General features: G+C 50.2%; 9 protein-coding genes across 9 annotated transcripts; 5 read left to right on the top strand and 4 right to left on the bottom strand.

Annotated features, from left to right (window-relative positions):
- Window positions 1-1,171: 1,171 nt before the first annotated feature.
- Window positions 1,172-2,064, top strand: N7508_004902 (uncharacterized protein; the record flags this gene model as incomplete). Its single annotated transcript, XM_058462968.1, has 2 exons — window positions 1,172-1,608; window positions 1,707-2,064. The coding sequence occupies 2 exons, from the start codon at window positions 1,172-1,174 to the stop codon at window positions 2,062-2,064; spliced, it is 795 nt and encodes a 264-aa protein (XP_058319446.1).
- A 430-nt stretch (window positions 2,065-2,494) lies between these two features.
- Window positions 2,495-4,500, bottom strand: N7508_004901 (WD40 repeat domain-containing peptidylprolyl isomerase; the record flags this gene model as incomplete). Its single annotated transcript, XM_058462967.1, has 3 exons — window positions 2,495-3,930; window positions 3,980-4,354; window positions 4,428-4,500. The coding sequence occupies 3 exons, from the start codon at window positions 4,498-4,500 to the stop codon at window positions 2,495-2,497; spliced, it is 1,884 nt and encodes a 627-aa protein (XP_058319445.1).
- Window positions 4,501-4,723: 223 nt separating this feature from the next.
- Window positions 4,724-6,503, top strand: N7508_004900 (chaperonin-containing T-complex subunit CCT2; the record flags this gene model as incomplete). Its single annotated transcript, XM_058462966.1, has 4 exons — window positions 4,724-4,726; window positions 4,793-4,950; window positions 5,017-6,391; window positions 6,444-6,503. 4 exons carry the CDS (start codon window positions 4,724-4,726, stop codon window positions 6,501-6,503), a joined length of 1,596 nt encoding a protein of 531 aa, XP_058319444.1.
- Window positions 6,504-7,447: 944 nt separating this feature from the next.
- N7508_004899 (glycoside hydrolase family 76 protein) lies at window positions 7,448-8,924 on the top strand (the record flags this gene model as incomplete). Its single annotated transcript, XM_058462965.1, has 3 exons — window positions 7,448-7,538; window positions 7,596-8,290; window positions 8,340-8,924. The coding sequence occupies 3 exons, from the start codon at window positions 7,448-7,450 to the stop codon at window positions 8,922-8,924; spliced, it is 1,371 nt and encodes a 456-aa protein (XP_058319443.1).
- Window positions 8,925-9,919: 995 nt separating this feature from the next.
- Window positions 9,920-13,332, top strand: ireA (bifunctional endoribonuclease/protein kinase IRE1; the record flags this gene model as incomplete). The annotated part of the gene is made up of 2 exons (XM_058462964.1): window positions 9,920-11,675; window positions 11,732-13,332. The coding sequence occupies 2 exons, from the start codon at window positions 9,920-9,922 to the stop codon at window positions 13,330-13,332; spliced, it is 3,357 nt and encodes a 1,118-aa protein (XP_058319442.1).
- Window positions 13,333-14,021: 689 nt separating this feature from the next.
- Window positions 14,022-17,210, top strand: N7508_004897 (uncharacterized protein; the record flags this gene model as incomplete). Its single annotated transcript, XM_058462963.1, has 2 exons — window positions 14,022-14,278; window positions 14,372-17,210. The coding sequence occupies 2 exons, from the start codon at window positions 14,022-14,024 to the stop codon at window positions 17,208-17,210; spliced, it is 3,096 nt and encodes a 1,031-aa protein (XP_058319441.1).
- A 242-nt stretch (window positions 17,211-17,452) lies between these two features.
- N7508_004896 (branched-chain amino acid aminotransferase) lies at window positions 17,453-18,624 on the bottom strand (the record flags this gene model as incomplete). Its single annotated transcript, XM_058462962.1, has 2 exons — window positions 17,453-18,519; window positions 18,567-18,624. 2 exons carry the CDS (start codon window positions 18,622-18,624, stop codon window positions 17,453-17,455), a joined length of 1,125 nt encoding a protein of 374 aa, XP_058319440.1.
- Window positions 18,625-18,775: 151 nt separating this feature from the next.
- N7508_004895 (uncharacterized protein) lies at window positions 18,776-19,205 on the bottom strand (the record flags this gene model as incomplete). Its single annotated transcript, XM_058462961.1, has 3 exons — window positions 18,776-18,991; window positions 19,038-19,078; window positions 19,121-19,205. The coding sequence occupies 3 exons, from the start codon at window positions 19,203-19,205 to the stop codon at window positions 18,776-18,778; spliced, it is 342 nt and encodes a 113-aa protein (XP_058319439.1).
- A 1,823-nt stretch (window positions 19,206-21,028) lies between these two features.
- Window positions 21,029-21,520, bottom strand: N7508_004894 (FAD-dependent oxidoreductase; the record flags this gene model as incomplete). The annotated part of the gene is made up of 1 exon (XM_058462960.1): window positions 21,029-21,520. One exon carries the CDS (start codon window positions 21,518-21,520, stop codon window positions 21,029-21,031), a length of 492 nt encoding a protein of 163 aa, XP_058319438.1.
- Window positions 21,521-22,847: the final 1,327 nt, after the last annotated feature.

Here is a 22,847-nt window from a genome sequence, read left to right as displayed (position 1 = left end):
TTAGTTTCCAGCGAAGTACAAGATAAGCAACATGTGCTTACAATGTCTCGGTAATATTGCGCAACTTTATCCCCGCATACGGAGACTGAAATATGGACATCCACAGCTTAGCCAGGGGAGCAGAGGAATTGATTGGCTCGGCTAAGTAGTCAAAGAAGTTACATGCAGTAGTGAGCACTAAATTGACCGAAATAGACAAGGAACGGGAAATTATCTTGAGCAAAGGGTCCGAGCCAATCGGTGGAAATTGTCGCATGCGCGAACCAAAGAAATGCAGAGAAAACAGAGTCACAGGCGAAAATTCCCGAGTAGCCGACTGCTATCTAATTTCATACGAAGAAGGATAGCCTGGTAATCAAGAGTAAGTACGTGTACAGTATCAAATTTCACCTGCAGGCCCAGATCTCTTGCCCTCATCCACTCGACGGTCCGCAACGGTTAACCACTGCCGATCGCAGTGGGCCCTTCGTTTGGTCTTGATGAAGGACGGCCAGGGCGAGTTACAGATTTTATACCTGTAGAATGAGCCTGCGAACCTGTAAATCGGAAAAGTCAGATGAAAATAAACAATTCGAGACTCTCGCCCCTTGCATGAGAGGCTGGGCCCAGCCGACCCCAGTATCAACACAATAATGCATGTACGTGAGATGTGTGTAGAGCCTTACGGACAATCCTTACTGCATCCAGTTGCGATGTGCACTCCGGATCGAACCTTGAACTCTTGAATAGCTTGAATGTTCAGCATGGTATTGTAGACTGCCTTTCCAGCATTCTTAGGATCTGACAGGTGTCAGAATGTCGGGAAAGGGAATGTTGGTCCACGAGGAGCCGGTTGCGGAAAAAGGGGGCCGCATGCGAACTTATTAGAGTAGATCCAGAGAGTGACTAGATTGAATGACACCATAGGTAATATTGTGAAGTAACTATAACTATTATTGTATGTTTAGGCCCCAGTTAAACGAGGGAAAAAAACTCGAGACCCTGAATCCGGCATGGCTCGGGACTAAACCCCAATTTCTCTCCCTCATTTCCTGAACCTCCCCTCATTGCAATATGGTCCAACTCTGAGAATCACTTCCAATAGAGCCTCCGACACCTCCAATCCAAGTCGTGACCCCTTCTGCAGTACAACAAACCCCGACCGAGCAAAAAAAAAAGAAAGAACCCCACGATGCCACTCGCACCGCGCTTCAGCGCGCTCTTCGCCCTCCTCGCCCTCCTCACAACAACACTCGCCGCAGACAAGAACCTAATCCCAACAGCAGCCTCCAGCACTTTCCCAACATGCGGCCTGACCTGCAGCCAGCTCTATGCCGCCCAAGACACCTGCACTCAGGCCGCAGACTCCTCAACCTGGGTTTCCTGCTTCTGCCAGTCCTCTTTAATATCGAACCTCAAGACTTCCGGCGCCGTCTGCTCGGAATGTGGCACCGATGACCAGGCTAAAGTTTCAACCTGGTATACCAACTACTGTAACTCTGGTGGAAAGGAAACCTCCAATACAGCAACGACTACTTCATCGGCCGCCAGCTCAACCGCTACATCTACATCTGGTAGCAGTGCCAATTCGAATAAATCCTCGTCAGAGACGGAGGAAAACAAGTCTTGGTATGTATACCCCCGCTGTCACTACACATACACATACACATACACGGAAACATGCGCATCCATCCACTATACACAGACCGAATACTAACAACCTGAAGGTGGAGCACCCACTACCAATGGGTAATAATGTTAATCGTCCTCGCAATCGGTTTCGGCATCATCGCTGCCCTAGGCGTCTGGTTCAAACGCCGCTACGACGCCAAACGACCGAACCTCTACCATGGCGGCAGCAGCGGCGTCCTCAGCACCGCTTCTCCGCCATCTGGTCCTCGTGATGCCGCCTGGGACCCAGCGCCTATGCCAATTCAGGGCCGTGGCCTCGGTGCGCCGTCGTCAGTGGCTTCTAGCTCGCTGTCGAATGTTGCTCCTAAGGTCTCTACGCCTGTTTCTGGGAGTCGGTCGCGTTTGACGAAGATTCCGCAGGAGACTGGGGATGTGGAGGTTAGGCAGGTTTGATTTTTAATTTGATTGATTTGTTTTATGGGGCTGGTTTGTGGCATTTTTTGTTTTGTTGTTTTATGTTGCATATCTTTGGTGTTAATGTGGGATGGGATTTGTTCTTCTTCTTTCTATTTGTTTCTTTTATCTTTTATTTTTCAGTTTGGTTTTGATTCCCTTCTCTTGTTCTTTTCCTTTCCTTCTCGTTTCGAGGAGCGCAATGGAGTTCTGAGGTCCGTGGATCTGTGTTCTATGCTGGTTTCTTGTTTGTTCGTGACGATCGTCACTTTCTATATCTGCTTCCTCGGACTCTAGGAGTCAAATTCAGGAATGGACTTGGTACATATTACAACGCGTGCAGCATAGCTACACACAATCTGAGAATCTGATTCATGATCCCAGATACATACATGAAACACCCCGTATAGCCGACCAACCACCGCTGGCTTCAAGAAACACTAATGCTAACAATCTTAATGTCAACCTCCGGCTTCTCCTTGTGCGTCTTGACATTCTCAATCTTATGCACAATATCAAGACCCTGCACAGCCCGCCCAAAGACAGTATGCTTATTATCCAACCACGGCGTCTTCTCCGTCGTAATAAAGAACTGACTACCATTGGTATTCGGTCCGGCATTCGCCATCGATAATGTATAAGCCTTGTCATGCTTGAGAACGGAGAACTCGTCCGCAAACTCCCCGCCCCAGATCGACTCGCCGCCTGTGCCATCGCCCTGCGGGTCTCCACCCTGTATCATGAATTTGCGGATCACACGGTGGAAGATGGTATTGTTGTAGTAGCCCTGGCGAGCATGGGTGACGAAGTTCTCGACAGCTTTTGGTGCGGCAGAGGGGTAGAGACGGAGGTGGATATCGCCCATGGTTGTGTGCAGGACTGCTGCTGTTCCGGTTTCTGCGGACTTGGTCATGGCTGCGCCTGTGTCGCCAGCCGATTGGGTTGGCTTTTCGTTTTGCACGTCTCGCGTTCCCTTTGAAATCTCTGTGTCATTAGTGAACATGTAGAAGCGGACCTTGGCGAATCCCGTGCTTATTAGGATTGGGTCACGTTCTTCGGCTTCTTGGAGGAGGGGATTGCTGCTGGCTGCCATTGAGACTGTTACCACGCCCTTTCGTTGGGGTTGGCCTTGATAGAGTGCCAGGTTCAGGGAGCGGAAGGGTTCGTCTCGACCGTAGACGCGGACTACGCGATTTGTGTAGGTATTTATGCATTTGATTCCGTAGAGCGAGCCATAAAGGAGGAAGTGGCCTGATTCGTCGAAGGAAACGTTGACCTTATGGCGGGTTGCGTCAGATTCGATTTCACGTTCGACACCGAGACGTCGGCCAAATTCGATCTCATCGAGAGGGTATGGTGCTGTTCCGGCTTGCTGCATTTCCGTGATTGTCGTTATTGATTCGTCGTATGTACGGTATAGCTTGCCGGTTGCAAAGTCGAAAACTCGCACCTGGCGGTCGGGGAAAGAGACTGTTGCCAAATGTTCGCCTGATGGGGAGATTGTAATGGCTGCTGGGACGGATTTGGCTTTTTTGAAGGCGAAGAGGTTGGTTGAGGACTTGAGCTCGAAAACATTGTCGGGCTTCTCAAAAGAGCCATCTCCTGCGCGCCAGTACTCGATCATTCCTGATTCATCGGCTGAAACGACACAGTCAAAGGCGTTGTTGAATGCTATTGACACTACTGGGCTGCGGTGGATGGATTTCACGGTGTGCAACGGGGTAGGATTCTCGCCACGTCCGTCAAATACCTGCACTGTATTGCTTGATTCGTCTGTCACGGCAAGAAGGGGGAGAGATGCCCCGCGCTGGTGCACCCAGCAGACACAACGGGGCATGAATTCCAGGGTATACATGGCCAAGAGATCTACATCTATCAGTATCAAAGTTCAATATGGGGGACAGAATGAACCTACCGAATGTAATGACATCAAAGATCTTAACTGTCTTGTCCACTCCGGCAGTCGCAAAGCTGCGGCCGTCGGCACTGACAGTTACACTTCGGATCTCACCTGGGTGAGCAATGAACTCCTTCACAAACTCGATACCTTCGGCCATCTTCTTCCAAAATTTGACAACTCCATCCACAGAGCTGGTGATCACAAAGTCCGTGTAGGGCGCAACGGTCACAAAAGACAATTGATCCTTGTGCATCAGCGACTTGGAGTATCGCGCCGAGGCCGGTAGCGCATTCACGTAGACCTTTTCAAAGGGGAGCTTTCTGCGCTTCTTCTTAGGAGCGACTTCTGAGGGCAGCGCCGGGCCGAAATCATCGTCGGAAGAGTCATCACCTAGCAATCGCATACCGTCAGTATCTATGCAAGAGGAAGCGGTCTGGCAGTCTCCAGCTTGCGGAAGACTCACTGTTCTCAGCATCGACATCAGCATGGGGCCGCTTGTTCGCAGCAGGTTGTGCAACTTCTCCGGAGTCTGACATTGTAGTATTGAGAGAATTGAGATCAATTTAGCCAAGGGAGACACTGATAGAAAGCAGAAGTCGCGAGGTATTGCGGGCGGTGATGGGCTGCGTCCAATCAAGAGCTTGGACCGACGGCAACTTTTCTCCTTTCCCTCACCCCACTGTTGACAGGAGAAGTTGCTTCAACACTTTCCAGCGAGACATTTGATCTTTGGTCGATTGCCTTATACAGCTGGTTATCATGGTATGTCGCCTGTATCTGTTGAATGTGTGAAAATTATTTGCGTTGACTAACCTCTGCCCCTCATAGGCGTCTTTCGGCAATCCCACACAGATCTTTGGCGACGATGTCATTGAGGAGAAGGGCGAGAATGCCCGTCTGTCTGCCTTCGTCGGTGCTATCGCCGTCGGAGATCTCGTGAAGAGTACCCTCGGCCCCAAGGGAATGGATAAGATTTTACAGTCTGCGTACGTGGGGGAGCTATTGATTATCAATATATTGTGGTGGGAATACTGACAATACTGTCTTTACAGCTCAACGGGAGAGATCCTCGTGACGAACGACGGTGCTACGATCTTGAAGTCTATTGCTCTGGATAACGCTGCGGCTAAGGTGTTGGTCAACATTTCCAAGGTTCAGGACGACGAGGTGGGTGATGGAACTACATCGGTTACCGTTCTCGCCGCCGAGCTCCTCCGTGAGGCCGAACAGCTCGTTGCCAAGAAGATTCACCCCCAGACTATCATCGAGGGATACCGGATAGCCAGCAAGGCTGCCCTGGCCGCTCTTGAGGCTACGGCCGTCGACCGCAGCCAAGACCCCGAGGCTTTCCGTAAGGACCTGCACGCCATCGCCCGCACAACACTCAGCTCGAAGGTGCTTGCACAAGATCGTGACCAGTTCGCCCAGTTGGCCTGTGAGGCCGTCCTCCGTCTCAAGGGCTCCACGGACCTTTCCCACATCCAGATTATTAAGAAAGCCGGTGGCAAGCTCAGCGACTCATACTTGGACGAGGGCTTCATTCTGGACAAGAAAATCGGTGTCAATCAGCCCAAGCGTCTGGAGAATGCCAAGATCCTGGTTGCCAACACGGCAATGGACACTGATAAGGTCAAGATTTTCGGTGCACGAGTCAAGGTCGAGTCCACAGGCAAGCTCGCCGAGTTGGAGAAGGCCGAGCGTGAGAAGATGCGCGCCAAGGTTGAGCGCATCAAGGCTCACGGTATCAACTGCTTCGTCAACCGTCAGCTGATCTACAACTGGCCCGAGCAGCTGTTCACCGAGGCCGGCATCATGTCCATTGAGCACGCCGACTTTGACGGTATTGAGCGTCTCGCTCTCGTTACTGGCGGCGAGATTGCCTCTACCTTCGACCACCCCGAACAAGTCAAGCTCGGATCTTGTGATTTGATTGAGGAAGTTATCATTGGTGAGGACACTCTCATCAAGTTCTCTGGTGTGGCCGCTGGCCAGGCCTGCACCATTGTGCTGCGCGGTGCCACCGAGCAGCTCCTCGACGAGGCTGAGCGTTCGCTCCACGATGCCCTCGCCGTTCTGTCTCAGACCGTCAAGGACCCCCGCGTCACACTCGGTGGTGGTTCCGCCGAGATGGTCATGTCCAAGGCTGTCGAACAGGCTGCCCAGAACACAACCGGCAAGAAGCAGCTTGCCGTCGACTCTTTCGCCCAGGCTCTTAAGCAGCTCCCCACCATTCTGGCTGACAACGCCGGTCTCGACTCCTCCGATCTCGTCACCCGTCTGCGCCAGGCCATCAACAATGGCATGACCAGCTCCGGTCTTGACCTGTTGACACCCGGTGGTGGTATTGCTGATATGCGTGATCTCGGTGTGGTGGAGGCTTACAAGCTGAAGAAGGCTGTTGTCTCTTCCGCTTCAGAGGCTGCTGAGGTATGTTCCCTGATGATATGCGTCTAGGATATTTTGCTAACATTGATTCTAGCTTCTGCTGCGGGTGGATAACATCATCCGTTCAGCTCCCCGCCGACGCGACCGAATGTAATGGACATGATTGTGATGGCATGGAAGAATTATCTGTACCCTTTCTATGAAGAAACTAAAAATGTGCTATAGAAGTTCAACTACGTACATGATCATACATTGGCCATTGTAGCTGTGTAGTGAGTGTAGTGAAGTATCAATGATTGCATACCCAACAATCCCCGTAAATTCATCAGATCCACTCTGACAGCAGCAGTCAGAGGATTGTGTGGTATCCTAAATCCCCAGGCAAGGATGTTCCAAATAGGGTTAGCGTGGACAACGACATGAATGCTGCCTGATATGCCAGGCCACCACCCCCTTGCCGCCAGATTCCGAAAGAGACAAAGACGAATTTCAGTCTCATTCTACAGGAAGGACAGGCAACACAATAGAATCCAGCCTATAGCTATGGAGCACGGAATAGTCGGCATCTGATACTCCGTCTTATGGTCAGCAATCTGAGACCAATATATCCCTCGTGTTCGTATCGATTTGACAATGACGATCCATACCGTGGGGCCTGGTCCAGAACAGGAGTCGAATGTTTCTCCAGATGATCGTCTGTAGACCCATTGGCTTCAGCACAGTTACATATGTAGCATACTAAGAGGTTACCCATAAGTTAAGCCGCCGAGAAGAGGCCAAGGGATGCTTCGCCAAGCTTGGTGTTTCATTGCCTGCAGGTTCCAGGGGAGTCTAACCGTCATCGTATTTTAGGGGTTTGTGGACAGGGGCGCTTAGGCAGTGTAGAACATTGAAGCCTTCGAGTAATTTGACCAATAACTAAGTCCAATAACAAAACCTGCTCCTAAATCAAACTTTCAAAGTGAACATTCTTAGACGCAAACACTTTGCCCCCACCAGTACCGGGGCTGCAACGGTACCGGACCCTGAGACCCTTTGACATTTGACTTCTTCCTCTCAATCACCTCCTTGTCCTTGGCCCTTGGCTCTCAACTTCAGATGATTCTCTCCAAGTGGCTGGCCACTCTTCTGAGCGGTGCTCTTGCCGTCAAGGGTGCCCTCGCGATTACTGTGAACATCGACGATGAGAGTATGTCGCTTTTCCCCCCAGCGGAATTCACGGGCTAATCTAGATGCGCGCTCGCAGGCTCCCTCAAAGCTGCGGCCAAGACGGTCGCTACCGACATGATGAAATTCTACGCCGACCGCGATTCCAAGAACATCCCCGGTAAAATGGACGGAACCTGGTGGGAGGGTGGCTCCATGTTCATGACACTCATTCTGTACTGGTTCATGACCGGTGACACCCAATTCACCGCTACCGTCCAGGAAGGCATGTACTGGCAAAAGGGCGACGACAACTTCTTTCCCAGCAATTACAGTCAATACCTTGGTAACGATGATCAAGTATTCTGGGGTCTTGCTGCCATTACAGCTGCCGAATTCAACTACCCCGAGCTCGACGGAGAGCCGTCTTGGGTCTCGCTCGCTCAGGGTGTGTTCAACACGCAATATCCTCGATGGGATACTAGCAGCTGCCACGGTGGTATGCGCTGGCAGATTTGGCCGTACCAGGATGGTTATTTGACTAAGAACGCGATTTCGAACGGAGGATTGTTCCAGCTGTCCGCCCGTCTTGCTCTCTACACCGGAAACAAGACATATGCCGAATGGGCCGAGCGCATTTGGGATTGGAGTGCCACCACTCCGCTGCTCAAGCAGAAGAATTGGAATATTGCCGACACCACCACTTGCGGCACGCAGTGCACGGATCACGGTGATTTCCAATGGACCTACAACTATGCTACCTACATCAGCGGTGCTGCGTACATGCACAACTACGTATGTTATTCCTCTCGATGGCTGAGATTCGATGCTAACAGGTTGCTAGACCAATGGCACTGAGACCAAGTGGAAGGAAGGTGTCGAGGGTCTGATCAAAACCTCCCAGCAATTTTACCCAGCCTCTGGCAATGGCCAGATTCTATCAGATATCACCTGTGAGCCTCTCGGGAACTGCGATCGTAACCAGATCACTTTCAAGGCTTACTTCAGCAATTGGCTCGGCATGCTGACGACTATCGTCCCCGGTACCTATGATCTGATCTTCCCCCAGCTACGGACATCCGCCCAGGCCGCCGCCTTGCAATGTTCGGGTGGTACATCTGGTAACCTGTGTGGTATCCGTTGGACCAAACAAGCCGAGTGGGACAAGTCCAGTGGACTGGAACAACAAATGGCCGTACTAGGTGTGCTGTCTGCAAACCTGATCCCCTTCAAGAACAAGGCGCCCTACAGTTCCGAGACGGGTGGTACCTCCAAGAGTAACCCGAATGCCGGCACCAACTCCTCGGACAATGCGATCCCTGTATTGAACACCATCGGTACCGGTGACAAAGCCGGTGCGGGTGTCTTGACCGTCATTTTCGTCACTGGATGGGCTGTCGCCGTCACCTGGATGATCCGCGGTGGTTAAACGGCCTGTTTGTGTTTCTTACCTTTCTTGGGATCATACGTGATCCTTCTGTTGTTCTATATTTTCTTTTTTTTCCGATGCGCGTATCTCAGATGATCGCATCTTTTTTTCACAACCCTGTATCTATCTTTCCTTCTTTAATCTTTTCCCTTCCGGCACTTCCGTGTACTTCATGGGGTTGCGGCGTTGGATGCCTCCTGGCATAATTCTGATTTGACGACAATGGACTTTTTGATTCTCCGTTTCTAGCGTGTTCTGTCACTTTCGGCCCCCTGACGGGCCAAGGGTGTATCCGCCGTGGAGACGGCTGGGGTGATCCTTTGCTCTGCTTTGATCATACAGTACAATAACATGTAGAGAGCCTGAGCCACTAGAACTATCAAATGATCTATCGAACGCAGTATTACCGAAAGGGCAATAGAATATTTTGATGGTGTGACTTTTTAACATATTGCTCTACACTAGTAGATTTCGAGCTTTTTTGTGTGCGGCTTCGCATGAGATATAGCATGCATGAACACATGTCAAATGTGTGCAATGAAAGATATATTCAGATGCATAAATGTGCCCTTGAAAGCCAATGTGAACTTGATCTATACAAAATTCTCCAATGTCTCCAGCATGTTCCAGACCCCCTGTGAAGGGACCAAAGTACCGGTACCTCCTGGTACACACTGTGGAGGCGGGAGAGGCTGGTCACTAGTCGTACTGTACACGTGTATTACACACAATCTATCTGCCTTCTCCCCTTTCATCTTCATCCTGTCTTTTCTTCCATCCTTCATCTCACCATTGACACACCATCACACACACAGCGAACATTTTCAAGAATCATCCACTGTGGGGGATGATCCGCTACCCGGATTCGCAAGCTCGATCCACACTTAACTCGACCCGAACCTCTTCTTCCTCCCACACCAAACTCAACAACACATGAGGAACCACCCTCCAACTCTGCCATCACCTTTCTCCCTCTCTGTGCTGACGTTTCCACAATGCGGTGGCGGCTGCCGGGCGCCCGTTCGACCCTCCCCGCCAGTGTCGCCCTCCTCCTCCTGCCAGCCCTGGTCGCTCCGCAGCAGCAACCAGACCATGACAAGATCTCCCGCCTCTCAGTGCCCCTGGCACAAGAGTCATCAACACACGCAGCACCCGTAGCTGCACCCCCCATCGTGAAACCCAACGATGCGAGCGCCCTTGCTACTCTGGCTCTGGCAGGCTCCGGCCGCGCCGTTCGAGCCCCTCCTGTCCAGGCCAGCAGCACAGCTGCAGGCCTGGCTTCGCAGCTTCACGCGCGGTCCTTGCAGGACTGGGAGGTTGAGGATTTTGTGCTACTGGCGACCGTCGACGGAACTATTCACGCCCGTGATCGCAAGACCGGGACTGCACGCTGGGCCCTCGAGGTCCCTTCCAGTCCTGTTGTTGAAAGTATCTATCATCGTGCGAATCGTTCCGACTTTGATGATACCGAGCCTGAGGACGATTTCTTGTGGATTGTTGAGCCTAGCCAGGATGGTAGTCTCTTTATCTACAGTCCCGGCCCGGACGCCGGTTTGCAGAAACTCGGCTTGACTGTTAAGCAGCTTGTCGATGAAACACCTTATTCTGGTATTGATCCTGCTGTGACTTATACTGCCCGGAAAGAAACTACACTTTATACTATTGACGCCCGGACTGGGAGTATTCTGAGGGTGTTTAGCTCTCGGGGCCCTATTACTTCTGGGCAGGAGTGTCGGAAGGTCGATGGTCAAGATGTGGATCCGGAGGAGTGCGAGTCCAGCTCGGGTACTTTGGTACTGGGTCGGGTTGAATATGCCGTCGCTATACAGAATACCGAGACGGGTGATCCGATATGCACATTGAAGTACTCGGAGTGGGCACCGAACAATCGTGACATGGACCTCCAGAGCCAATATTATCGCACAATGGACCAGAGTCATATCTATAGCATGCATGACGGTGTGGTCCTCGGGTTCGATCACTCGCAGATGGATCGACCTCGTTATACCCAGCGCTTCTCGTCGCCTGTGGCTCGTGTCTTTGATGTGGTTCGCCCTTCCCACAAGGACAGACCGGATAACTCCACTCCGCTGGTCCTCCTGTCGCAACCTCTTCAGCCGCCAGACCCAGATTATGGTTCGCTTGATGATGACCGCGACATGCGTGTGTTTATCGATTGCACCGAGGCAGGTGGCTGGTATGCCTTCTCCGAGGAAACGTATCCTCTTGCTACAGGCCGCGCCCCAATGGCTTCATGCTATGATAAAGACTTCTTCCGCCGGGGCCAGGCACTCATGAGTCTGACTCCGCATCAGCAGCGGAATGCTTTGGCGGGTGTCCATTCGCTCAATGGTCCGCGTATAATCCGCTCTCCCATGCCCAGAATCGCTGGGTCATCCACTTCTGAATTGTCAAATGACACTCCCTGGGAGGCTTTACGCAGCCCCTCTGAGCTGGCCTTGCCTCCGGCTCTTCGGAACAGCGCAATCATCCGCAAGAGTTGGGACAATGCATTGGACATTGTTGTCACTTTGATTCTCTTGTTCATTTGCACCTTTATCTATTTCAACTCTCATCATCTTCGCGACTTGGCCAAACAGAAGCTCGACATCAAGAACATCATCAATTCCAACGACAAAGCCTCTCTCTCAACTCCCTCCACTCCTCTTGTCGGCGCTTCTCCGGATCTCAAGCGCTCGCCGACGCCTAATCAGCAAGTCCCCAATGTGACTGTTGATCTGGATGTGGATGGTTCGGCACAGAATGGAGATGCCGATAACCCCCCTCTGGAAATAACATGGCCCCAGACCCAACACCACGTGTCAAGATCCGTGAGCCATCCCGTGGTCCTGAAGATGAGGAGGGCGATGAGAATGAGAAGCCCAAGAAAAAGGGCCGCGCTCGTGGTTCACGTGGTGGAAAGTCTCATCGTCGTCGCAGAAAGCCTGGCAGCGAAGGTGACACTACCGAAGTTGCCGAGCAGGTCATTGATCAAGTCGGTACCTTGGCTCCTCAAACTCGACTTGAGCCTGATGTACAAATGACTCGTCAGGTCTCAAATGAGATTATGGAGATGGATGGTGTTATCCGCATTGGCCGTCTTCAAGTTTTCACTGACGTTGTTCTGGGCTTCGGTAGTCATGGAACTGTGGTTTACCGTGGTTCCTTTGATGGACGTGATGTGGCAGTAAAGCGGATGTTGATGGAGTTCTATGATATTGCATCCCACGAAGTGGGCTTGTTGCAAGAAAGTGATGATCATCACAACGTGATCCGATACTTCTGTCGTGAGCAAGCGACTGGCTTCTTATACATTGGCCTTGAGCTTTGTCCCGCATCTTTGCAGGATGTCATTGAACGTCCTGCTGGATACCCAGAACTTGTTCAAAATGGCTTGGATTTGCCGGATGTACTGCGTCAGATCACTCAAGGTGTGCGTTACTTGCATTCGCTCAAGATTGTCCACCGTGATCTCAAGCCGCAGAATATCCTCGTGGCCATGCCCCGTGGTCGCAGCATCTCTCGCTCATTGCGGCTCCTCATCTCTGATTTCGGTCTTTGCAAGAAACTAGAGGACAACCAGAGTTCTTTCCGGGCGACTACGGCCCACGCTGCTGGAACTTCTGGCTGGCGTGCCCCTGAGCTGCTGGTAGATGATGATGGTCCGATGTCTCTCGCCTCACAACACACCGAGTCTTCGGAGCCTGCTGTTGTAGACCCGCAGACAAACCGCCGTGCTACCCGTGCCATTGATATCTTCTCCTTGGGCTGTGTCTTCTACTACGTCTTGACCCGAGGTAGCCACCCATTCGACAAGAATGGAAAGTTCATGCGTGAAGCGAACATCGTCAAGGGACACTTCGACCTGGAGGAATTGAACCGCCTGGGCGATTACGCATTCGAAGCCGATGATCTCATTCGATCCATGTTATCCCTCGACCCCCGTCAACGACCCGACGCCAGCGCTGTCCTGATGCACCCCTTCTTCTGGCCTCCCTCTGACCGCCTCAGCTTCCTCTGCGACGTCTCCGACCACTTCGAATTCGAGCCCCGCGACCCACCTTCAGACGCTCTCCTCTGTCTGGAATCCGTCGCTAGACGGGTCATGGGTCCAGAGATGGATTTCTTGCGCTTACTGCCGAGAGACTTCAAAGACAATCTCGGTAAGCAGCGCAAGTATACCGGATCACGCATGCTTGATCTCCTTCGCGCTCTCCGTAACAAGCGCAATCATTATAATGATATGCCTGAGTATCTTAAGGCTCATATTGGTGGTTTGCCCGAGGGATATCTTAATTTCTGGACTGTTCGCTTCCCCAGTCTTTTGATGAGCTGTCATTCTGTCATTGTTGAGTTGGATTTGACTCGCATTGATCGGTTCCAGAGATATTTTGTCCCGCCTGAGTAGGGGTTTCTGTGTTGCATTGGCATCTATATTGCATTTATAACCATCTTATGAGATTTAGTATTTGCATTTTACTATCTATATCCAAATTGTATTGCGTTTTCATCAATAAGTACTTTTCTTCATGTAGAAGAATATGCAAAGTAATGATAGTATGCTGCAGAGCTCCGCGAGATATAACGTGCAGACCCCACCAGTAGCCAAGATACTGTAGACATATCTGAATATTTAGTCAGTTGAAAGCTGAGACATAATAATGAAAGATAGCACGTAATTACAATTGAAGACATGTCCAATATCTACTTAATTCCAGGAAGCCGTTGGATATATCGGACATCAAATGTCCAAATGTGATAGAGCCGTAAGTGGATCGCGCAGTCACGTCGCGCCGATTTCTTTCCGCGCTTCCCCAATTTCCGCTCCGCAACTTTTCCTCCCTCTGCAAGCTCCATTCTGGCATTTGATGCCAGCCTGCAGACCGGACATGCGCACTTAGCTTCTTTTTTCACGTTTGTGCCTTCCTCCAGCCGTGCCAACCTCTCCCTTCTACCGTCCACCCGTTTCAGCTTCGACAGTGACCACCTGAAGATTTCCTTCTTCCCTCGTGCTTTTAGCTTTATCGGACCCCCTCCCCCCTTGGCCCCCGTCCCTCCTACACACAACTTGTCAGTGTCTGTACACACCATTTCACAATGGTGTTCCTGCGACTTTCGGTCAAAGTCTTCCCGCGGGATCAACTGCCCTCAAACTCAAGCTCCAGCTGGGGCCGGTCGTTACCTTTTACGCGGAAATCTGTGAATGATGACTCGAGCCAGGGTTCGGCGGCTTCGGCTACATCCAAGAAACCGGGTATATTCCTCTTGGTCCTTGAAAAACCGGAGGATGTAACGCTAGGTGGACTGGCCGGTATGATCCAGGACCACTGGGCTAAGCTACACCCTGATCTTGAGTAAGTGCTCTACTGTGTTGAGCAACTGGATTAGACTATTTGTGACTATCATCCAGGAGATTGATTTTCAATAGCTAATGTTTGCGACCCTAGACCCCTCACCATTAAGAAAATCTTGGACGATACGAAAGAAGACCTTGACCTGTATCCCGATTTGAGCGTCGCCGATGTCTGGGTTGATTATGGAAAAGCTCGCGCCGATGGCCTTGACCAACGAGGTATTGTGCGTGTTGTTCAGAAACCTGCTGCAGCTGCAGCGCCGGAACGATTCCCGTCTGTTGATCAAGACTGGGATGCTGCGATTGTTGCCTATGAACGGCAGCGCGATTCGAAGATTAAAAAAGAAGCTATCAAGCGGCAGTTTTCACCTATTCAAGAGGAGGCCGAAGATGATAACTCGCAGAGCGTTCATTCCACACCTGCGTGGTCCGCCTCGCCTCATCATGGCGGATTTGATCCACGGCTTCAGCGCCGTCTGAGAAACGATACTGTGGAACAGCACCGTTATCGTGATATGCCACTTTCCTCTGTTGAGGTTCGCAGTCCTACTGCTCCACATGATGCAGCGACTACTAATGGGCCTACCATTGCTGGTACACCTCCACCCCAGCGCGATAAGAGTGAAGAGCTTGGAGAATCGCCTTCGCCTGCTGAGCGACGAGCCTCTCGCACAAGATCCAAGTCTACGCCTGGCTCTACGACTGCCAATGCTCACAAAGTGAATGATCAACCTAAGAGGATTGTGAAACTGCATCTTCCAGCTATAAGAACCATTAGCAAGATGTCTGACAATGCCGAATCTACTGAAACGTCCGAGCAACCAATTCAGGCTCCCGCAGCTCCTGGGAAGAAGGATGAAGAACAGATTGAGGAGAGCAGCCACGAAGCAAACGAGTCTGAGAGCGAAAAGGAGGAACATCCGACACCATCGCCTCAGCCAGCCGTCAAGCGCACTTCTGTTGGACCGAAGCCAGAAAGTCACCTCTCGGCGCTTGCTAAGAGCCTCTCAAAATCGCCACAGAAGAAACCTGCTGATCAGGCAATTGCTATTTCGAGTGCCGAAGAGAGCGAGTCTAGCTCTAGTGAGGACGACAGTGATGACAGTGATGACAGTGAAGACAGTGATGACAATGACAAAGAAAGCGGCAAGGAAAGTGACATAGAATCTGACAAGAACGTAATTGAACTTGCGAAGAGCCCACCGAAAACGGTCGAAGTTGAAAAGCCCGAAGACCAGTTAGCACAGAAAGAGAATGACGATAGTTCTGAGGAATCTTCATCCGACTCTTCGTCTTCGTCTGACTCCTCTTTATCCGAGTCTGGAGATAGTGAAGAAAACGCGGACGATACAATCGCCGAAACCCAGCTGACCAATGGGGCTCAGGAGGTTGATCAAGATGGAGATGTGCAAATGGAAGGCTCTCATGCCATTGTTTCCCCTCGAGCATCTCAGACGAATGGTGTTTCGCGCGAGACTATCTCTCGGAAACGCAAGCAGAGTTCGGAAGAACCTGCGCCAGTTAAGGAATCTCGCATCAACCAGGCCCACCCATCAACTCGCCAACAGACCAAATCGAAGTCCCCGTCTGTAGCGCCTGACGTTGTCATTTATTCACAGCATACCGAACCCAAGTCGAAGTCCAAGTCACCAAGTGGCTCGACTGAGATCCCACTACCACCTCAGTTAGGCAGCCCACGCCGACGAAATGAGCGTGCTCCTTCATTTTCGAGTCCTGGGCGTCGCCGTGCCAGTATGTCGATGGACAGGGAGAAGTCACCCAACCCCCTGAAAGGACTGGGATTGGGTATTACTGGAAGCCCTCCCAGTAATCAGCCCATGAGGAACATTGCACAGGACATGTATCCGGCTGAACCTTCTCAGAATGGCTTTGGTGGCCCTCTGTTCCCCAGCAGCGTACCCACCGTCACTGATTCAGTTAATACGACTCCCGACGCGAAGCAAAAACCTGCAGTTGAGAGAACTAAGAAGTTGCACTCTGCGATCCGCGGCAAAGACTCCCCCTCAGAACGTGGAGAGCGTCGATCGGTCTCCTTCCAAGAAGGTGACAACGTGTTCTTAACTTCTGATCCTGCTGTACCCTCAACATCGACTCCTCGGCAAGCTCCCACCAGTTCCCAACTCGCCAAACCATCTGCCGCAGCCAACAAGGTCAGTGCTTCGAGAGTACAGTCCGGCTCGACCCCTCGTGGGACGCCCAAGGAGAAGGAATCCAAAAACACACCGACTTCCGCTGGACCTCAACAAGCCGCCAATGGAACTCCCAAGAATGCTGCAAAGGCTGCTCCTAAGGGCAAGTCCGCCCAGAAGACCCCGACTTCCAAGTCTGACCAGGGAACTCCAGCCAGCAGCCAGAGCCAAATTCGCTATCCACCAGGGTTCTCTGCCGAGAGCATCAACAAGATGAGTGCGCAAATCGAGAAAGATTCGAACGAGAAACATGAACTGGAAGAAAAGCTCAAAAAATCGAATGCCGATCCCCAGATATTGATTCTTGCGACTGAGATGCTGGGGCTTCTCAATAATCTTGAGAACAAGAAGCGCCAGGGATTCAAGAGGATGCAGGACTGGCGCAAGAAGCTCGACCACATGCGGGAGCAATTGAAGAAGTGCGAAGAGAAGAAAAAGGAGCAAGATGCGAACCCCAAGCAATCTGTTGCACGTACATCCCGCCCTACCCTCAAGGGTCTTCTCAGCAGCCAGAAAGAAGAAATGCTTGCTAAGACCGCCAAACCTCGTCCTGAGCCCAAGCCTGCCCCACAACCTCGTTCCAATGTGTATGATGGACCTAGCTCGAGTGAGGATGAAAGCTCGAGTGATGAAAGTGACAAGTCGGACAGTGACGAGGGCGATATCTTACCCGATGGATCTCATTCAAAGCTACGCAAGCCCTGGTCTCAGCGCGACAAGTGATCTCTGTACCATCCTGTATCATCCGTCCAATGCATTTGCTTTGTCGTTAAGATATCCTGTTTACTTCATGCATAAGCTGTCGTTCTGCGTTACCCCGTGTACATTGCTTTAATTTCAGATACAACTACGTAAACGTTGATCAATGACTGAACTTTTATTCCAAGTAGATCGAAATCAAATCAGTAAATCATAGCCAAACAGTGGCATCAAACGTAGGCAGCGGTCCTGGAGTTCCAACGCCTTCACGGAACATTGGCACCATTTTCCTCAATCTTTTCGTGACTCTCATCTGCCCATCCCTTGGGTGGTGGCAGCACCTCGTAGTTCCAACCAAAAGAATCCTCCACAACCCCAGATTGAATACCCCTCAGCATCTTCAACAACTGAACACAAACCTCCCCACCTTCCTTCTCAGCCCCAGTCTGATACCTAAACCTATCCCGACGAGACCTCATTGTAATACTTCCAACAGGAACTAAGGCAGCGGCAGTCCCAGCAGCAATGACCTCCTCAAATTCCCCGAGCTCCTCATACAGAACCCGCCTCTTCTCAACCTGATACCCCAACTTCCTAGCAATGTCCAAAACAGAAGCAGCAGTCACAGAATCAATCGCATTGCGACTATCCGGTTGAACAACCGTAACTGCCCCATCTTCATCCCTCTTAACCCCAATAAATGCACTAGTCGAAAACTCATCAATCTCCCGCCTCGTCGCACTATCAAGATGAAGCGTAATCCCAAACCCTTCCTTGCGCGCCCGATCACTATGTCTCAAAACAGGCGCATAATTCCCCCCAACCTTCGCAGCCCCAGTACCAAACGGCGCACACCGATCAAAGTCCTCAAGGATCAACGCATCAACCGCGCTAGCACCATGGTAAACACCAGTCGGCATAGCGAATACAGCAAACGTATACCCATCCGGCGGACTGAGACCCAGCTGCGCAGATGATCCAAACAGCAAAGGACGGATATACATCGCCGCGCCGGATTCGTGCGGAGGAACATATTCAGCATTCAACCCGACTGCTAGCTTGACGCATTCTATGAAGAGGTCCTCCGGCACAGGTGGGATTGAGACTACTTCTGCGGAAAATTGCATTCGGCGGGCGTTGCGGTCGGGCCGGAAGATTGATATCTTTTTGTCATCTGGGTGGCGGAAGGCTTTGAGGCCTTCGTACACTTGTTGCCCGTAGTTTAGCGCTGGGGACATTCCTGATATGTTCAGGTTAGGCGTGGATATGTATTGCGGGGTACTCCATTTTCCGTCGCCGCTGTGGGAGAAATGGCATTCCACGTGGCCGTTGCCTGTGATTCTTTAGTTGTTGTATCCGAGGGTGGCTAAGGAGGTTTACCATCGCGGACTTTGAAGCCGATGTTGTTCCAGTCGAGGGCAATTGGTGGGGGATGCATCGTGGAGAATTGGAGATTTTGTGGAGTCGAGATCTGACGGGGAAGACATGCTTATTTTATACTCCGAGGTCGGGGGTGCTGACTACTCTACTTGGTGCTGACGTCCACCAGTTTCCTATTCGGATTTTCATTTGGGCACAGCTATTGGGCACTAGCAATCTCGAGCCGCATTCATATCGCTGCTCTCGTGGTTTTGCTCAGTGCGTCCGAAGGATGTCGATGTCACCAGGCATACTTGAAATCCGCCGGGAACTTCATGCCGCGCGGACTTGCGGTACTCTTCGGCGATGTCCTCGTCTTCATATGTGAACATCCATGAGGGTTTGAGTTTACCCTGGACAACTAGGCCCAACAGGAATGGATAGTACTTTATTCGACTTACCATCAACTCGCTTGAGAAAGGCCGATCTCACTTTCTGTGGACAAACTTGACCGCCACAATCCTTCAATGCCTCTGCATCATCAGCCCAATCGGAAAATCATGCAACATTCCCACCCTTGCGCGTAGCCCGAATGATATCCTCCAAGCTATCCCCACTATCCCGCTCCAACCAAATAGCAGGGGTTTGGGAAGGATACATGAAGGTTGCTGGGGCTACTTGTAGCTTGAGTGGTACCATCCTTCTTTTTAGCCTTTCTTCTCATGTTTTTATTGTCTGTTGCGCAACATGTTTTTCCTCCGTATGCGCCTCAAACCTGTACCCTGGTGTTTTGCTCTTATTAAAGTTCCCATGGTACGAATAACCGTGCTGCTCAGTTGACTACTGGGCTTTTATAATTCTGACCTGATTGAATTAGACATATTTGGTTTTTTTAATAGTAAAATCATTTTATTTCTCATTTCCGATTTTGGAATCCCGGCTGAACAGAATTTACCATATTATGTGACTTACAAATTCCTTGCCTAGACAGTTCATTTGGCGTGTAAATTGCTGACGGGGCATATGTGGTATCAGTCTAGGGCTCGAGCAAAAGTATATCGACATTGGCAATCTCAAAGCCAACAGAACAGGCCGGAGTCTTGTCAATAATCAAGCTTCGGTTATATACGTGTTAGGGCTGCTCTATGCATGAACTACATTTCAAATTGAGATATAGTCCGAAATCGCAAGGCATGTACAGCGTAAATAGGCAGGTTGCTCCACTCACCTATTTATCTCTATATGTCGATTATAAATAAAGAATAATTATGATTGCGTGGCCATGATACATATATTGTTATGAGATTTCTAGTACATTTCGGTGTGGTGCTGAGCTACACAATATACGTGCGAAAGATGTATAAGATTTAGCATCCGCTCCCTTCAATCGGCTACCCGATATTTGGCTCTTACCAAGGATTTCTCAATAGTAATCCAGCATTTCATTGCTTTTGATTGTTTTCCATAAAACCATGGCCTTTAAAATCAACTTTCCGCTATATAAATTAATTTGCCAGCAAACTTCTAATAAGATAGGTAAATTGCCCCAGTGGTGATGCTATGATACCAGGAAACGGAGCCCCCTACTTGACTTAGTCTTGTAGGAAGGATTGTATAGATACCAAATTTTCACTGGTTTTTGGAGGTGGAATTGGGATCCTTGTCGCATCCGACATCCACCTCTCCTCGCGCTTGTTATATGTCGAAGGTAAGATGACATCCTCCACTGGTTTAACCGTTCTCCTATGTATCCTCTATCCTTAATTCGGTTCCAGAGTCTGGTAGATTCAGCAAATGCGTGATCGACCGTATTGCGGCGCAACGAATCATATGTATCAAAAACGGCATTGAGAGGCTCGGACCGATAGCGTGCTAATACCCTGGAAAACAGAATGGCATCATCAAGGGCGTACGATGCTGAGGAATATACTGGAGGCATCTTTAAGGTAAATTAGTCTCAATATTGATGATGTAGAATAGTTGGAACGAACCGCGTGAGCTGCATCACCAAGCAAAGCAACCCGATTCATACACCACCGACCACCCGGGCGAATCTGATACACGGGGTATAAGACCCACTCTTGATCGCTGTGGATTATCTCTTTGACACACGGCTCAGCACATTTCCGAAAGCGTTTCTTTAAGAGTCGTCGCAAACTCAGCTGGATTCTATGCCGAGTAGACCAGTCCTGACCTGGTTTCAGCCGGTAATGACCTAGGGTTTCTCCCGGAAATTGCAAAATGGCGGCGGTGAAAATGTGCTCACGATCGCGGTCGCAATATGTGGTGAGCAAGGAGCCATGTCGTGAGAGATGCAATGATGAGCCGAAAGGAATAGGCGACGGAATCTCTTTGGCGTCAATGGTGGTCTGCACAAATGACATCCCACTGTACTCGGATCGCCAGTCGGGATCAACCCAGTTTGTGCGGGTGGAAGACTGGACTCCATCACAGCCAAGAACTAGATCTGCGAAGGATCTAGATCAATCCTCAAAATATACAGCAGCCTTGTCATTGATCTCTCCTCCACTAGTGAATTTCTTGCCATAAATGAACTCGATATTGTGGGCGTGCTCAGCGGTGTTGATCATAGCCATCAAAAGAACCACGCGCATGACCCGACGGCCCTTGTACCCGCTATAATCATTGCCAGCTCGGTCTGTGAAATCAATCGATCCGACCGGTCGAGCAGAAGTAATTGATAGTAACTCAATTGAATCGATATCGGCGCCGCCATGTGTGCCCATTCGGTTCAGTTCCTCCATGACTCCTAAACTGGCGAGATGCCGCTGGGCCACCGGTGTCAAATTAATCGCACCCCCCGAGGTGGAGGGGAAATCATTTCGCTCAAAGACTCGAATCTTGAGATCGGGAACAAAAGGCCCTAGCTCTTGGGAAATGGCAATGGCGCAGGCCACTCCCGCGAGGCCAGCGCCCACAATGAGGATATCGCGAGGTGGTTGCCCAGATTCCATAGGTAGAGATGGTTAAATCAGTGTCGATTTCGAGGGTTCAAGGCAACCATAGCCTTTGCTTCACTGATGCATCATTGACAATCCCTTTAAATAGTCTTATTCTGAAAGATCCGATTGGGAAACTTTTGTCGACCGAAATATCCCTCAACCAATACTCGGGCGCGGACTATGTTCGGTCGCAGAGATGGGTTAATATCGGTCGATGCTGATCCCGGTCGGATCTATGGTCTAGCCTCAACAAGCACCGATCTTAATAGCGTATCCCGGTAATTGCAAAAATAAAGTGCACGCCCAAACGGTGTTTGATGTCATGATGTTTACGGAACCACCGCGTGGCGAGCTACGGGATCTCCGCGAGGTTCGGATCGGGAAAATCTCGGCCTCTGGTATGCATGACCTGAGCCGTTCTTCTAATGACGTTCCATCTTGATAACAACGGCACTTGTCTATGTTCTAAGACGAGGTTGGTATCAGAAGCTTCTTACATCCAATGTACAAAAGTGGATATTAGGCAGACGCCGAAGTATATAATTGATTGAACCTAGTCGTTGACGTTTGCTTCAACATTATGGAGGAATTAGGATTAAACTTCATATTGAAATTTTTTTTTTAAACATTCAAGACCTGTAATTAATAGTTCTATTTTTCGGCCCAACGCTATTAGCAGTCATTAATTAATATTCGGGATGAGTATAAGTAGCCTTTTATCCGTTTAGACCTCTTGATCCAATCAATCTCAGCTTTAAGCATGTCATAATGTGACCGACTCACAGCATTCTGCCGTGTCTATGGGTCAGGTCATGCCAAGAGGCAAAGATTGACAATGGCAGTATCATAGAATCTAAATGCCACGGTTTTATGCACAAGAAACTAGAATATACTAAGATTGTTACCTTTTTTTGGAATCAAAAATTTCCTTAGTGAACGAAAGAGAAATTAGCTCGGCATACCTTTAAATACCTCCAATATGTGAGTTTACATATTCGACACATCAACTTTAATACTGAAGTAAGAAGACAAGACTGCCTGGATCCATGAACACGCTGCCACCAATTCTCGAGATCCACGTCTTCCTCGAACCTTCCCAACAGTCTCTCATTGGATGGCATTGGTATCAGATGAGAAGCTCCAAGACACAGCTTTTGCTAATGATATAGAACCCTAAATCTATCTAGGACACAAAACATTGTTCCTCCAGTCTATTGATGCAGCTACACGATACCCGAAGAATAACTGTTCGGTTCTCGACGCTATAGATGCACTTAGAAAACCCCAACGGGCGACTTCCAAAACTTCAAATGCGTCTATTGTCGTATCGACTGGAAAG

This window comes from Penicillium antarcticum (assembly GCF_028974205.1).
Source record: "Penicillium antarcticum strain IBT 31339 chromosome Unknown utg000005l_segment0_segment0, whole genome shotgun sequence".
Taxonomy (NCBI): domain Eukaryota; kingdom Fungi; phylum Ascomycota; class Eurotiomycetes; order Eurotiales; family Aspergillaceae; genus Penicillium; species Penicillium antarcticum.
This window is presented reverse-complemented; position numbering and strand designations above follow the sequence as displayed.